The 17,824-nt window shown below is 35.5% G+C and overlaps 1 protein-coding gene across 2 annotated transcripts in view; it reads right to left on the bottom strand.

Moving 5' to 3' along the window:
- Nucleotides 1-304: 304 nt before the first annotated feature.
- VEGFC (vascular endothelial growth factor C) overlaps nt 305-17,824 on the bottom strand; it is a 158,483-nt gene continuing 140,963 nt past the window's right edge. For both annotated transcript variants that reach the window (XM_020997839.2, XM_078148992.1), the window contains exons 5-7: nt 13,739-13,848; nt 12,693-13,026; nt 305-811 (exon numbers count right to left, since the gene is read on the bottom strand). In XM_020997839.2, coding sequence (XP_020853498.1) covers nt 697-811; nt 12,693-13,026; nt 13,739-13,848 — 559 coding nt within the window. In that variant the 3' untranslated portion in view covers nt 305-696. The remainder of the gene's footprint in view (nt 812-12,692; nt 13,027-13,738; nt 13,849-17,824) is intronic.

Here is a 17,824-nt window from a genome sequence, read left to right as displayed (position 1 = left end):
TTATTTTCAACTGTAGCAACTCTGATCATTGACTAGGTCAGAAAGATGTTGTGTTGCCTGTTAAGGCGAAATTACATATGCCCCAAAATACTGAAATTAGTCTCCTTGGCTACAGGTTTTCAAGATAGTGATTTATAAAATTATGGATATGGGCTATTGCTTCTTTACTGAGACTTCTCATACAAATACACATTTTTATAGAAATTATCCCATGGTTTTCTAAAAATAAAAAAAAAAACCTGATAGTTTTGTCTGTCAGTCAGTGTATACAGAATATGTAATAGGATAATGGACTGAGAAAGCATTATTACGCGTTTATAATACATTTTTACTTTATTTTAAACATACTTTGCATGATATAAAAATATTGATCACAGTGAGCTTTAACAATTGTTATTGCTATAAACAGGAATGCTGCACAATATTTTTAGTGGAAATAAATTATATAGTCATTATCTTTTTTAAAAATCACAAAAGGAGAAAAATCCTAGGCTGTTTGGTCATTGGTAGAAAATGGGTCCTTAAATGAGTTCTTTATGCAAGTGAGCCCCATCCACATTGTTCAGGAAAAATCAGTTGTGTCTTCATTGTGGCCCCAACAAGGTCTCTGTTCATCAAGAGTTCCAAATGATAGCAATATAGTCTGATTTTCATCATAGAAAACTGTATGCTCAGCTGGCAAATGATGCTGTTTACTTAGTTCATTTGTGGCCTTTTCCAATGTGAAGGGACACAACGACATACTTCTTCACTGAATGAAAATCTTGGCTCACAACGCTTCACTTTACCCAGACATGGTAGTCTGTAACAACTGGGGGGAAAAAAGGAGAGGAAAAATATACCTTGGTTAAAGACAGTGGAAAATAATATAGCATATTTACCCATATTAAAATTGCAAATATTTCACTAATGTTATCAATTTAAAAGAGAAGGGGAAAACTCTGCCCAATGTATTGGACAATGACTTAATAACTAGAAGGATGTTAATGAAAACTCATGATAGGTACATTATGAAAATCATTTTTTTTGAAGTACAACTCTGTATGCTGTAATGAAAGTACCATGTAACATAATTTATGAAAGGAAATATTTAAGGGCTGCTGATTTACTGTGATCACATAATCATGGCAGAATTTGCAGGAACTGGGAACTGGAATGAACCCCAGGCTTTTATGTGTTCAAACAGAGCCATGCTATGACTGAATGAGCAGCCGCACCCTCACTCCTCTTCTCCAGATAGCAGATGGCTGTAGGATGTCTCCCAACAACCCCCATCCCCTTCCTGTCTGGTCTTCATGTGAAACTTATAAAACAAGGAGGAACAGGATTCAGGGAGAAGAACAAGAACTCCACTTTTTAGTCTCATTATAATAAAGTAGCAACCTCCACTCCAATTACAAGAAAAAAGTTTGTGCAATGGATAGAAAAATAAACCCAAATTATACTGTTTACAAAAATCAGGATGAATTCAGAGAATTTAACAGATCAAAATTTAAATATCCTTCTAAAAACTATTATCCTCACAAACTCACAAAAGTTAAATTGACATTGATGATAACGGATAAAATCCTGATAAAAATATTAAGAGAGATTATACTTAAAGGTTAAATTCAATAGAATATATTATTTTAATTACAAATATGCCTTTGTTTTATAAAATGTGAAATGTATGAGCTTGCAATTTTACAAGAAGTAATAAATCTTTAAAAATACATGTAGTAATAGTGGGAAATTTTGACAAATCATGGGCAGCCATTCAGCTAGTTCATCAGTCCATATATGTTGGTCAAGCACTATACAATAAAAATATGGTGGTCTGAGAGTTGAACAGGAGGAAGATAGCAGGTTGTGTTGCATTTGGGAAATTTGATAGTACTCATAACGATTTGATAGTACTCCCTGACACAAAAGCCTATCTGTTCAACACCTATATTCTCTCTCTGTTATGTTATATGGCTACAAATCATAGAATTGGTAACCACAACCACTGAAGCAACAGTTTTAGGTGTGACTCAAAGGACAATGGTTAGACTTATGCTGGGTTTAAGTAGTTTACATCTCATTTCCATTTACTATATATTCATATGCACCAATCATTCAGTAAGCACTTGTCATACTCCTACTTGGTTCTAAGCATTGGGTGAGGCTCTGGAGAAAGAAAGAAAAAAATGAAAAAGTCCACTTCCCTAGAGCAGCTTATAAGGGGACACACACACACACACACACACCCCTACATGCAGAAGATCTACCAAATAAAATTTGGAGAGAAAATACCAGAGCTTGGGGTGTCTTGAATGCTTTCATGTAGCAGGTTAAATGATGCATGTTTGAATTGAGTCTTTAAGGAATCAATGCATTCTAAGAGTTGGAGGTGAGGAGGGAGTACATTACAAATACAGGGGCCAGCCAGTGCAAAGGAATGCAAGGTGGACTAACACGTGACAGAAATAACAACAAGACCAATTAGGCTAAATCATAGATTAAGAAAAGGGACCTTATATGTAATGAGGCTGGAAATGTAGTTTGGGATCAATTTATAAAAAAGATTTTGGAGGCTATCCTAGAGGCAATAGAAAGTCACTGGAATCGATTGAGTACTACAGTGACATAGTTGTCAGATCTACATTTTTGGAAAGTTGTTTGGCAGCTGTGTGAGTGGAGTATGAATTGGAAAAGGGAGAGATAAAATTCAGGGAGACCAATTAGGAGGATACTGTAAGGTGAAGTTGAGGTGATGAGGGTCTTAATCTAGTAGTCTTGTGAATACAGAGAAAGGGCCAAATGTGAAAGCTATTATGAGGGGAAATTTTCATAAAAGATAAGTAAGAAGGATATATATGGCTGGATGAGCAAATGGGATGGCCATATATATATATATATATATATACATATATATATATACATATATATTATATATATATATATAAAATATATATATATATATAAGTAAGGAATAGTCACCCAAAGTATTTTACTGGTTTTCACAAAAAATTTTTTTAAACTTAGAAATGGCTTTCAGTATGTTGAGTAGATCCTCTGTGGTGGATTTGTTGAAGGACTGGAAAAAATACTTATTAATGGTAAGGAATGGATAGATTTCAATTTATACCAGTAGAGGCAGTACTCACTCACATTGATGGGATAATAAACCTATGAAAGTATCAGAATGGTATTTGGATATTTTAATTCTATTTTATCAGACTATGATAAATCTGATGAAATATGAATGAGAAAGAATTATAGAACTAAAGGAAACTCAATGGAAAATATGAAGATATGACTTTACATGGAACATATTGCTTGGGTTACAATAAAAACCCTATGGCAAAAAGAGAAACTTAGTTGAGCTTCAACTTAAAAACAAAGCATAGAAAATTAATGAATCAATATATGAAGAAAAAAAGAAAGACTAATTGAAAATTTTTAAAAAATAGAATGAAATAGAAAACTAAGAGGATTTTAAAGAAACCCAAACCAAATTTTAACCAAGTAGCAAGTTTTTTGAGAGAATACCCCAATTACCAATATAAAAATTAGAAAATAATGCCAATGAAAACATGTATCAGTAACTCTAATAAATAGCTCAATGCTAATAAAAGAAATGGTATGTTTATCTCACTTGTTGTGCTGAGAAAAAACCCAAACGAATGAAAGAAATTGCTACAGACAGCATTGATGAGTTTGCTTTTACCAAGTTAGAATTTTACAAAGTGAAAAAGTGGATCAAGAACTATACCTGGAGTCAGGAAGATATAGGTTTGAGTGTCACCTTTGCCATATATTGGCTGTTTGACCCTGTACAAGTCAAACTTAGTGCCCCCAGGGAACAAGGACAATAAATTATGGAGAGGGTAGTGATCTGTGTTGGTAGATGAAGTTCCCCTCTAGGAACTCCCTGTATTAATGAAATCATAGGTCTACTCAAGCTGTTTCTTCTTCAAGTAAAATTTTGCATAACAAAAAAAGTCTCAAAAATAAAAATCAAAATACCAAATTGGGGGAAATATTAGTGATAAATATATCAAATATATCCTCTCTAGACAATTCTCTGTATAAATGAAATGACAATTTCCAGTCCTAGCCCTCTCACTATAATAAAGATCCAGAACTTATAAGAACTAATATACATCTATAGGAATATCAATTTTGTAAGTGGACATAGTAAAACAACATGAATAGATAATTTTTGAAGAAAGAAATACAAATTTTCAATAACCACAGGAGAAGCTATTCAAATTCTCTAATTATCAGGAAAATCTAAATCAAGACAACTTTAGGATGTAATTAGATTAGATAAGTATTGATGGAGACCACGAACTGATGCAGGCTTTTTGGAGCACAAAGTTGACAATATGCAATAAAAGACACAAAATTGATCAGAGGAACTTTTGATCCTGTGGTCCTATTATTTGGACTTTAGCCTAAAGTTATAATTGAAAAGAAAAAAAAAAGAACTGATCTGTTTAAAAATATACATAGCAGGATGCTTTATTTTTAATAATGTAAAACTGGAACTAACCTAAATAGTCTACAATGGAGAACGACTGAATAAGTTAAGGAACATTAGAATATTGGAATGTTATAGTTCCATAAAAATGACCAATATAAAAAAATATAATGTAATATGGAAAGACATATGAAGTCAATAAAAATGAAATTATATGCATGCATATATATGTATAATTATATTAGATATAGATAGATTTCAATTATATTTTAAACCAAAAAGCTTTAAAAATACACAGTATGTGTATATAAATATATATTAATATTTTCATATATATATGTGTGTGTGTGTGTGTGTGTGTGTGTGTGTGTGTGTGTGTGTGTATTCCATTTAGGCAAAATGTAAATAATTCAAATTTTAGGGTTTTCAATAATTTCCTGCATAAACTTCTGGTCCCAGGCCTTATCACGATGCAGAGTTAGCTTTGTGTTCTCAAAGGATGTTACAGGAGTATACATTCCCTCAAGTACTCTTCATCCTGGAAGCTCAGTCCAGCCCTGGAATTCACACCTTCATAGTACCCTATGACCCTTCTGATTATTGGATGGCTCCCCCCAGGACCTCCATTTAAGAATGGTACCCAGGCCAGTCTTCTTTTTACGTCTCCTCTGGCTGTGATCCAAACAACTCACTCCTACCCGTGTCTCCCCCCACTTCTCTTACCCTTTTCAGCAACTCCTAGAGCGCAGAGACTACCTTTTTTGTTTGTATTTAAATTCCCAGCATTTAGCACAGTTTCCAGCAAGTGTTAGAGCCTAATAAATCTTTGTTGACAGACTGACTTTAAAGTTGTCCTATGCTAGAAAGGCTACAAGTGTAATCCTGTTGACAGATTGAATCTCTTAACAAAGGACCAATTAACTGAGTGTACACAGGTTGATTACCCAAGTGGTCCTTGCCAAATGAGCCTTGCCAACATATCCTAAAAAAAAAAATTAATGGCCTTCAGGTCCATAAAGTCTCTTTATTATTTCATAGTGATCCATAGTGATGGAGTAGCCATCCAAAAAAAGAAAAGAAAAAAAGAAAAGATTACAATGCACTAATAATCATATGATATTTAGGCTGTCTATAAACTAGAATCTAGGTACTGGTACTCTAAATGTAAGATCTTTGTCCAATTACAAATAAAGTAGCATATTACTGAAAGCTGAATAACAGCAGTATTAATATATTTGTAATAAACTAACCAAAAATTGGGCAGTCAGGTGACACAGGGAATAGAGTTCTGGGCCTAGAGTCAGGATGACTTATCTTCTGGAGTTTAAATCCAGCCTCAGACACTTACTAGCTGTGTGATTCTGGGCAAGTCACTTAACCCTGTTTGCCTCCATTTCCCCATTTGTAAAATGAGGTGGAGAAGGGAATGGCAAACCACTCCAGTATCTTTGCCAAAGAAAACTCCTAATGGGGTCAGGAAGAGTTGGACACCACTGAAACGTCTAAGCAACAACAACAACAAAAAGATAAAAGAAAACTGAAGCTAAGGTGAAGGATTGTTCGCATCTCCTTGGAAACACAAAGAACTTTTTAGAGTTGACTTCATCGTGTATCCAAAGGCAGTAAGAAGTATTTTTTTTTCAGGTGGTACAATGAACAATAGAGCATTGGATTAGGAGCCAGGAGGAAGAAGGAGTTGTTTTCAAAGACTGATTTTAAATCCTGTCTTAGAAACTTATTAACTGTGTAAACATAGACTGAATTACTTTAACCGCCCTGTGCCTCAGTTTCCTCATCTGTAATATATGGATTTTAATAACATCTATCTCACAAGATTGGTGTAAGGATCAAATGAGATAATATGTGAAGTACTTTGCAAAGGTTTAAGTGGTATGTAAATGCTAGATATTATTTTCATGGGACACAGTGATTCTGTCTTATAGCACTCAAGATAAGCATAAATTAAAAAAATGATCATAAGACAATTACAGGTCATGCATACTCATCTCTTGAAGGGGAAGAAGAGACAGAATATTTTATGAAGAAGTTCACAAAAATCTTGCAAACCAAATCAAGATGCACTTTGATACTTGATGACTTCAATATGAAGGTGAGCACAAGGATGTTGAAATACATATGGAAAAAATGGAAAAGAAAGGCCAAAGCATTGTAGACTATTCAGAAGCTTCACATCTATATATCCTGAATGCTTTCTTGAAGTGACTGGATGTTTGGGGACCCCATTACATTTATTATATTTCTATAGAATTTTAACATTTATACAATGGTTTGCACCACATTCTGTTACTTGATTTACTACAAAATTGATATTATTAATGTATGTGAAGTCCAACCAGATGTTTTTGCTTAACAGCATTTTTGAAGAATACTGGATCCATTGCTATTTGGTATCTTGAAAAGAAAGGAAATCCTAAAGGCAAACATGACTTTTCAATCACTTGAAAATCATCTGTTGCTAAGTATCTGTGTGATCCTGAGCAAGTTATTTAATCTCTCTGGGTCTTGCCTTTTTCTGTTATAAAATAGTGTTGTTGGACAAGGTGATTTCTAAGGGACTTTGAAGTGATAACATTCCATGATTTTTCTCTCGAATATGCATATGTAGTAACAGTCACATTTTTATTTAAGCAGTAATGAATTGAGGAATGGAAAAATATCAGTAGACCTAGAAGATTCTAATTAATTTTGCCATTGATTTGAGTAAATGTAATATCAGGTGAGTTCATTACTAAGTAGGAGTCAGAAGGTTACAAAAGGTTGTCATGATGGCAATAAACTGATCCACAAAAATCCTTCCCATTTCCCTTTTCAGAATAAACATCAGGGAAAAGAAAAAAGTTTCTCAAAGCTGCCCTGAGATATTGTCCTTCGTGCTTGTACCCACATAAAAATACATATAAAAGTGTTTATCTCACATATAATAAAGAGTAATGAGTATGACATAACAATGAATGCAAATTTAATGAACCACAGCACTGAAGGAAATAAATCTGATTTAAAAATTTTCTAGTTCAATCTAAAAAGTCTATAGGTACTATGTCCACTGATTAGACTACAATACATACATTAACTTTTAAGATTATTTTAAATATCATCTGGTGTTTTATGGCTTAATTTGTAAAAAAAAAAAAGACCAGTAAATGAAGTAAAATTAAATATGCTAAAGAAATAAAGGCAGTTAATCTGACAGTATGGTTGGATCCACTGTATTCTCATTGAGTACATTTGTGGAATATGATTCTTAAGCCAGCAAGGGGAAATTTATATAATCTATTTAATTGGACTTATTACTTCAAGCATTAATGAAAAAATATAAATAGTGGTGTATAAAGTACTTTGAAATTTACTGAAAAAATAAAGGATGTAATTATCTACAAGTACAAATCTAGATTTTCTGTGGAATCTTTCTACTAAGAGACTGACAGTTGTTAATGTAAGGATGAAGTTTGATCAGTGAGGGTAAAAGATAAGATCGAACATCAGTATAATAGTGCAGAAAATCTTTTCCTCAGTGGTTCTTGTAAAAGCATAACACTAGCTATTTATAGGGTAAAAAGAAATAATAAAGATAAATAAAATTGCTCAACTATCGAGGGAAAAAAGAAACCCGAAGAAGGTAATTATAAGCTTATGTCTACTAATTTAATAGGTATCTGCAAAAATTATTAAAATGAAGTGATTTGACCTTTTATTTTAAAAACAGTATGTGGACCTCCTGTGGCCCACTTATTAGATGACATGTATGGTCAAATCATATAGGATGGTCAGGCATGGATGGGTTGAACCTGAATCACTAAAGGAAGCATCCATATTGACGAGAACAACTAAGTCTATTTAAGAAACCAAAACAGTAGGGGCAGCTAGGTGGTGCAGTGGATAGAGCACTGGCCATGAAGTCAAGAGGACCTGAGTTCAAATCCCACCTCAGACCAAACACTTGACCCTTACTAGCTGTTTCACCGTGGCCAAGTCACTTAACCCCAATTGCCTAAAAGCAAAAAAGAAAAAGAAAAAAGAAAAAAAGAAAAAAACCAAAACAGTACATTGGCTCCATAGTTGTAATAGATTCAAAAATAGAATTAGTATTCTTCTCATGAAGGAAATTTATGGGGAAAACCTCATAGTAACACTAAAAAGCATTCCTAAAAGATGTTTCTCATCAATTTATTTTTGTGGGAGAGGGTTTTTAAAGCATGTCTGCTATTATCGTTCATATAAATTTATTCTGACAATCCATATGATATACTATGCCAAAGAGCTGTTTTGCCAATTAATGGCATTCTCTGATAACTGGCAGTGAATCAGGATAAGTTTCAGGTTTCAGCAGATTGCTGTCTAAATCCTTTTAAATGATGCTTTTTCATGTAAATGGTAATGATTTATTCCTGTAATTTTACTAAACATTTTGCTCAGAGCTTTTGGTTTTTAGATACTACACTATAATGTCTTGTACTAAAGGACTGTCAGTGTTTCCTTCCTAGAGCAATTTCAATGTGCTTGTTTTATGCTGTCATGCAAGAGGTCATTTCAGGGACAGAAATGGCCTTACGGAACTGGAAACTGTATATGCCACTTACATGTCTGCAAGCTGGTTCACTGGATGCCGAAGCATGTCTAACCTGAATTCAGTGCATGAGATCAGTAATAAAGACAATGAAAACTCACCCACCTATACTAAAGTTCTAGCTCGTTTGATGTTTTTAATGTGACATAGCCTTCATTTGCTTGCTAGCTGAACCAAATGTTTAAATAGGATTCTGAAGTCCTTTCTTATTTATTAAGAAGATAAAAAATGACAAATTCTACATGGGTACTTTTTTTAATGTTGGATTTTGTGCAGTGTAAATGAAAACTCTAACAGGCAATCAGATTCTCTGGCACCTACAGATTCTCCTGTAAGCATTTAACTTACTCTCTTAAAAAACTGAGTTAATTTTGTGAATACATTAATTCAGAAAGACTTCTAGGTTTGTTGCTGCTTAGTTCCAGCTTTTCATGCCCCTGTATGGAGCTTTTAAGCAAAGATACTGGGATGGTTTGCCATTTCCTTCTCCAGTGCATTAAGCCAAATTGAGGTTAGGTGACTTGCCCAAGGTCACATAGTTAGTGAATGCCTGAATCTGGATTTGAACTCAAGTCTTCCTTACTGCAGGGCCAGCACACTATCCACTGAGCAACCAACCTAGTTGCCTTTATCTAGGGTAATACTAAGTAAGTCACTACTTTAATTATTATCTGTTTCAAGACAGTCATAGATGCATTAGTTAACACCAAATCTCTTGGCTATTTTCCTCTAGACTTTGCTGTCTCAATCACTCAGGGTGAGCAGTTAATTCACTAGGAGAATGAAATTATTGAGTGTAATAAGCAAGAACCTAACAAGAGCTCTTAGATGGCCACTGAAGTTGCTACCTATTCTTGAACCATGATCTTGTAAGACATTATTTTAATGTTTTAATACATAAATATCCTAAATATATCAACTCTCCTAAACTTTCTCTGTATTTCTGATTTATTATTCCTTCACTTATAAACCTAGTCACTGTGATTACAAAGCAATACTCTAGGGTTTTCTACTGATGGTGAAGGATTTAGTCAGCTGGATGGTATTTTAGTAGCTTTGAATTCATCAATTTTGATTCCTAATCTTTCCAATGAAATATTGATTTCTATAAGGCAAACATTACTTCTTTCCATTGAATACACAGAGAGAGTCATGAGCAGGAAGAAAATATCAATTTCATACAATCTCCATTCAAAACACCAGAAGTAGGAATGAAGGTGAAAACCTCCCCACTGGAAATGACTGATCTTATACAGGCGATTGGGGAAAAAAATGTTCTAAGAAATTCTCAAAGGATGCACTGAAAGTAGGAGGTGGGTAGACAAAGTAACATTACTACAGCAGAAGAAGTTTAACCTATAATTTATGGGTGGGGAAAAAAAGTAATTTAAGTTTCACAATCCTGCTACTTAAACAAATTTTTAACCTTTTAATAAGAAAAGTTGTACATCTGTAACAAGAGTTCAATGGTCAGAGAAAATAAATTATAATGAGCCATGCTAAAAATAAGAAAAAAAGTATGTTTTATCCTGAAAGCCCTTCATAGATAAAATTATTCTTATGATGTTACTTTGTACCCCCTTTTACAGGCATAATCACTGATCTGAGAGTGAATGGTACATATGGAAAGAACACTAGGCTTAGAGTCAGAAGACCTGGACTCACCTCTCATTTCCACCACAAGACTGTGAACAAATCACTTAGCTTCGGTGAGTCTCGGTTTCTTTGTTTTTAAATGGGGATGACAATGGTACTACTTACCTGCCTGGATTGTTGAGAGAAAAGCATTTTTTAAATTGGGAAATAAATGTCTGGGGACCTACCAGCTTTCAAGGCTTCCAAGGATGTGTGGTCCAGGGAAAGGTTTATTCTCTGCCCTCCTGGTATGAGTGCTCCATGCTTGTTTCTTTCAAGCCTAAGCTCATGTTGCATCTTCTAAATGAAATGTTTCCTAATCTCCCAACTCCCCCTAGACACATATTACTTCTGTGTTTGTCTTTAATGTACTTATATAGAATAAAAGCATCATGAGGGCAGAGACTTTCATTTTTGTGTGTGTGTCCTTAGCACAGTAGCTGGCATGTAGCAGGCTTTAATAAATGTTTATGGATTAACTAATTAACTGACCCAAGCTGCACAGCCTTCAACAGAAGGTGTTGGGTCCTTCTAGACTCTCCACCCTGTCACCATCTATTCACTATAAAAACTTCCTTATCCTCACCAACTAGGTTCTATTTGTTGTTGTTCAGTTGTTTCAGTTGTGTCTCACTTTTTATGACCCCAGTGGTTTTGCAGATGAGGAACTGAGGCAAACAGGGTTAAGTGACTTGGCGGGGGTTTACACAGCCAGTAAGTGTCTGAATCTGGATTTGAACTCAGGTCCTTTAGACTCCAGGGCTGGTGCCACTGTGCTGCCTAGCTGCCCTAAGCCCTACAGCAACATGCAACTCTCAGTCTTGTGTTAGCCAGGAAATTCCAGCAACACCATCTTCACCTGAATGTACTCACTCCTTCAGACCAAATTGATTCTGCGTTTTTCCAAATGATATTGCAGATTCAGCCCTAAATAGCCTAAACAAATCCTATGACCATTCATCCATTCCTTCCATGGAGTGAGCAGTCAAATCATTGGCTGAAGGACCTGACAAGACCTCAGAGTTAATATCTATCTTCATTCTCAGATTCAGTCCCATTTGGAAGGAGGCCAGTAGTTTTCTTTACTGGTTAGGCTAGGGCATGGCATCCATAGATGCCTATGGGGGTTTGTAAATAGATTTTGGAGAGTCTGTGAACTTGCATGGGGAAAATTTTTTTTAAAATGTGATATATTCCCTAGATAATACTCTGTATTTTGTTTTATGCACTTAAAAACATTGTTCTGAGATGGGACTCTTAGGCTTTATCAGTCTAAAAAAAGGTATCCATGACACTAAAAAAAGTTAAGAACCTCTGGGCTAGAGTGTCTTTTGTAACCTTCTTGCCAAACAGGTATATCCCACAGTAAGTCATCGCCCCTTCCTGGCTTAGCCCAAGTCTTCTTCTAAATAAGTGTGGGGAGTTCTTTTCTGGGCTCATTAAGTTTCCAAGAACCCTGAATGGAAAGGTACTGTTCCTGCTATCATGGCTTAGCCATGCCCATTTATCTGTCTGTCTCCTCTGGGCTCCAAAAGCCTATACCTTTTCTTTTTTAATTTTTTTTTTAATTAACAAGCACTTATTTTCTCTTCCTGTACTTCCTACTCCACACTTTAAAAGGAAAAAGAAAACAAAACAATTTAAAAACAAATATTCATGATAAAGCCAAGCAAAATCTCTCACAGGCCATAACAAAAACACCATAGCCTTTTTTTCCTAAACAATGAAACAGTCTAACCTAATAGCTTCCTATGAACCATAAAACATCTCCCTCCATCTCTCTTCTAGGACTTGAGTCTTGTCTTATTATTCCTGTGCTAGGAATTGGGAGTGCTTCCCTGAAATTCCATCCCTATATGTATATCCCTGCTATGTTATTTCAGACCTTTTTGATACCAATGGCTAATGTCTATCTTCCGGATCTTGCCTCTCATTTTCTGCTTAAGTCATCCCTACAGCAAGAGGAGAAATTACATGTGATTTGTGAAAAGTGTATCAATGTTGGAAAGATTCAGATGCTCTTACCTGCAGTTCTGTTGCCGAAACTTCTTTCCTTTTGATAAACATCTACTTGGAGATTCTGTACATTCACAGGTACACTTTCCAGGATTTAGTGGCAGATGCCTTGGACAGCTTTTCTTGCATACACACTGACATGTGTTTTCATCAAATTCTCTGTTGGTTCCACATGAGCTGGGTAGAAGTTTGTTTTTGCACACACATTGGCAGGAGTTTCTGTCCAGTTCTCTGTGGGGTCCGCAGCTTGAAGGCTGAAGTCCTCCTTTGCATACACACTGACAGGTTTCTTCATCCAATTCTTTGTTGGGTCCACAGATATCGTGGAATCCATCTGAAGCATCTAGGGAAAGGTCAGACAAAAACATTGTAAGGATACCTTCCTTTGTGCTGGGAAAGGGATGAAGAATACCTTAGTTCACCTTGTAAAGAGGTGCCATTTCATGCAAAAAAAATTTTTTTAAATGCTCCTCACCAACATTAAAAAATAGTAATAATTACAAACTTCCTTAAACTTCACTAAAAGATGATGACATCTTTTAAATAATAATTAATAATTATTAATTATTTAAATAATTAATGACAATGCTATTTTAATATATCCTGTCTAGCTTTAATGACTTTAAAAATATATTCTATTTCATTAAATGTTTCCCAATTACTTGTACAAAAATTAAAATTCATTTTAAAAAATTGAGTTCTAAATTCTCTCCCTCCTATCCTTCCTCAAGAAGGCAAGCAATATGATATTGAATATACATGTGAAGTAATACAAAACATTTTCATATTAGCCATGTTGCAAAAGAAAACACACACATGCACGCACACACACAAAAACAATAAAAATGAAGAAAGTAAAAAAAGTATGCTTAAATCTACACTCAGAGTTCATCACTTCTTTCTCTGGAGGTGGATAGCATTTTCCGTCATGAGTCTTTGGGACTTGTTTTGGATAATTGTCTAAATCAGAGTTCTAACTTTAATTTAAAATCACTTTATATTAATCAAAAAACTAGAATCTGTGCCTCTAATCTTTAGAAAGTCATTTGTCTTACCACTGTCTCCAACACTGGAGGAGAAAATGAAATCTTGCTGAGCCAGGCATCTGCAGATGTGATTGTTCCAGATGTGATTTTTGGGGCAAGTCTTGTTTGTTGCATGACACCTTTGGATAAGATACAGAGTTTAAGGAATAACATAGTTATGACAGAAAAAAGTTAAGTGACTGTGTATACTGTATACAACTTTCTGTATACATACTTTCACCCAATTCAGTACTTTTATACCATGACATTAAAAAAAAATCAGCTTTTAAAAGTAGATTATATGGAAATGTACTTGAAAATCATATAATGGGCACATCAATTAAACTCTCAGAACCTCAGTTTTACTGTCTGTAAGATTCCTTTCCTGGCTCTGCTTCTGATTTTGGACTTTCCCACTGGGTCCCTAGCTGCCTTCTCAATCTAGAAGTTCCCTCTGGCCTTCTAACCCTGGAACATCTCTCTGCCATTGTTACCCCCTTGTCCAGTTGGTGAGTTTTTTCCAGAACCGTTTTGAGAAAAGGCCTGGGCCAACCATCCTTGATTCCTTTCCCAGCTTTGTTTCTGACTCTCTAGACTTTGCTACCATTTCTCTACATAAGTTTCTCTTCTCACTCCCATTTTTCAGCTCCATTTTATATGATGTCTTTCTCCATTAGAATATAAGCTCCTTGAGGGCAGGGCCCATCATTGTCTTTTGCTTTTATTTATATCTGTAAATGTTTAGCACAACACCTGGAAAACAGTAAGCACTCAGATGCTTGCTGATAAAGTAGAATGTGAAGGAGACAAAAGAGAAATGAAGCAAAAAATTTCTAGGAAAATTGAAGTAGGGAAATATTGCTTTCATTCAGTGGTGGTGGCAGGGAGATTATGGATTTCATGGAAAATATGGACCCTAAGGAGGATCTCGAAGGATTTTGATGGGCAACGATGAGGAGAAATTGCATGAGGTTAGGGGGGAGGAGAGATGTTCTGTGTAGATACATAAAGATGAATAATAGGATCACAGATTTAAAGTTGTAAAGGATCTTAATGGTCATCGAGTTCAACTCTTCATTTTACAGAAAAGAAAACTGAGTCCCAGAGAAATGAAGATAACTTGCTCAGGTTCATATAGTAAGCATTTGAGGCAGGATTCAATTCCAGATCTTCCTCATGGAAAGTTCAGCACTCTCTCCCCTATGCCATACTGCCTCAGAGAGTACAGGGAAAGAATAGGAGGGTAGGATGAAGTTAAAGAACAGTGAGTTGCCAGATAGACAAGTAGATTGGAGTAGATTAGATTAGCCAGGTAGATTAGAATCAAGTTTAGGATGGCCTTAAAAGACATGCTGAGGAGCTTTTATTTTAGCCTCTTGGAAGTAGGGAGCCACTGAAGGTGTTTAAGCTGGGTTAGATATTGGAAAACTTACTTAACCTCTTCCGTCCTTAGTTTTCTTAATTCCTGAATGTTGATGGGGTAAGCCACATAACTTTGTTAATTGAATTCACTATAAAATTTGCTAATATGATCTCGGTTGGGGCCCTCCCTACTACATCCTAATCCTACTTCTCTAATTGGCTATCTCACATCCCTCAGTGTGTGTTCCAAATCATCCGTACTTTTCTCAAGCTACTTTATGCCATTCCCTTCCTGCTCTTTCTATCAGAGAACCTCCCTTCCTACTTTGCTGAGAAAATTGAATTCTATGCTTCAAATCATCAAGAAACCAACCCTCTAACTCCCCCAGCTCCCAACAATCTCCTAACAATCTTGTTTTTTCTAGTCTCAGAGGAAGAGTGGCTCTTCTCCTTGATATCACCCACCCCTCTATTGTATCCTTGATCTTATCTTCCATTTCCTCTATGAGATTTCCCCTTCAATTTTCCCATCACCATCTCCCTAATCTTCAGTGTCTCCTTATGCACTAACTTCTGCCTTATTGTTTGTAAACGATCCCTAGATCTCCCCCAATCATAAAAGAATTCTCTTTATCCTATCAGCCAGTTCCCTCAACCAGCATTCTTCTTGTATCTCTTCTCTCTTTCACAGCCATACTCCTAGAAAAAAGATACCTGTTTGTTACCATCACTTTATTACCTTTACTTCTCAGCCTTTTTCAGTTTAGCTGCTGACCTCATCGCTCCACTGAAAGTGATACTTCCAAAATTAGCAATGATCTCTTAATTGCAAATCTTGCGATATTTTCTAAGTCCTCATCTTTCTGGATCTTTCCTCTACATTAGACATTGCTGCTCACCTCCATCTCTTACATGCTCACTCCTCTCTTTCTTTTTTTGTGACGTTGCTCTTCCCTAGTTTTTCTCCTCCCAGTCTGATCGCTCCTTCAGTCTCCTTTATTGGATCACTGTCCCTCCCCTACTACCTCTATTTGGTTATACCTAGGGCTCCGTCCTAAGCCCTCTCATCTTCTCTCTATATACCTCCTCCTTGGTCATCTCATCAACCTCCATGGGTTCAACTTTCATCTTCAAGCATATGACTAAAAAAACCAATAAATAGCCCAACCTCTATTGATGTGTCTTTTTACACTTAGCTAACTGGTCATCTGACCAAAGACATAGCTGAGTCCATATCTGAAACCTATAGAAGCTCTCAGAAAATATGGCCTAGGATAGAGCCAGGGGAAAGTTTGATTGACTGAACCCAGGGGAGCTTAGGAGATCATGGTGTTAGACACTCTGAGGGGAAAAAAAAAAAGAAGGTTCAAGATCTGATAACGCTTGCTTAACCTAGAAACAACCAACCCGCTGGCATTTTGCACTGGGCTAACACTTCAGAGGAAGACTTGAACTGAGGCTAGTAGAATACCCTAAATAAAAACTGGACAGAATAAATGTCACAGCTCCTGATTATTTGTGGCCAGGAAATGTACACATATAATTGGCAGATTGATTGCCACATCCATTTCTGCTACTTCGTATTTTACTGAAACCTGTTTTGCAGTTCCATTTTTATTATCTGGCTCTTTTTTATACAATCATTAAAAAAAACCTTCTAAATTAAAAATAAAGAGAAAGGAAACTAAATTGAAAGAAAAAAAACTGATGGAGAGTCAAGTTCCTAAGCATTTGAGCTGAATGTCTGTTATAGATTAAAAATCCAAAAACACTGAAGTCCCATATTCCAAGTCAGAGCTGCCCAACCTATAAATTCACCCTCTGTTCCTTAGTAAAAGAAGACGTGTTCTCATATGGATGAAATTTTCCTCAAAAAACTTCTTATAAGCAAACACATTTTATTTAGTGTTGTAGTAAACATTACAGAAATTTTTACAAAAGAATTACAAGATTGTAAACACAACAAACTAGTCCTCAAGCTAGATTTAGCCTTTTGTCCCTCCTTTTCTATCCCTTTCTTTACTATCACATGCTCCAGCCCCACAGTGACTGATAAGTTTCCTTATCAGATTGAAACAGCATAAACCTTATTGACTCATTTTCTCATTCCTATGAATGTTGGCTGGCTTACTTATCCTGACAATGATCATGTCACCTTCCATGGCTTCCCAGTGCCTAGGTAACAAAGTCCAACCTTTTTAGTCTAACATTTAAGACCTTCCACAATTAGAACTTAATAACCTATCTGACCAGATCTTGTTCTACTCTTCTATGTGACTTTTTTTTTTAAATTTAGCCAGACTACTCTACTCATTGTCCATGAGTACAACACATTCATTCTTGCCTTTGAACTCTTGTTCATGCCCATAAAACACAAAACATAGTTACTAGGCACTGTCATTCTTCTTTTCACTTCACGCTGCCTTCATTTCACTTTTTACTGACCCAATTCTTTCTCCTCCTTTGAGATCTTCCTTCTCTATTACTACCTTTACCATGCAAGATATCTCAATCCATAGGATTTCATTCTCCTATGAACTAATAGCATTTATTGTCTTATAATTCATTTGACTTTAGGTGTTCATAGAGCTTTTTGTGACATGCTATTCAGTAATACTTTTTTCATTGTTATTTTATATTATTTCATTTTTAAGATATGTTTATCACATCTTCCCTATTACACTATAAAGGCCTTGAGGTTAGGGACAGCACATTAACCTGTGTAGCTTCAACTGATTATGGAACAATGTTGTA

This window comes from Phascolarctos cinereus, unplaced genomic scaffold (assembly GCF_003287225.1).
Source record: "Phascolarctos cinereus isolate Bilbo 61053 unplaced genomic scaffold, phaCin_HiC Scaffold_9;HRSCAF=440, whole genome shotgun sequence".
NCBI lineage: Eukaryota > Metazoa > Chordata > Mammalia > Diprotodontia > Phascolarctidae > Phascolarctos > Phascolarctos cinereus.
This window is presented reverse-complemented; position numbering and strand designations above follow the sequence as displayed.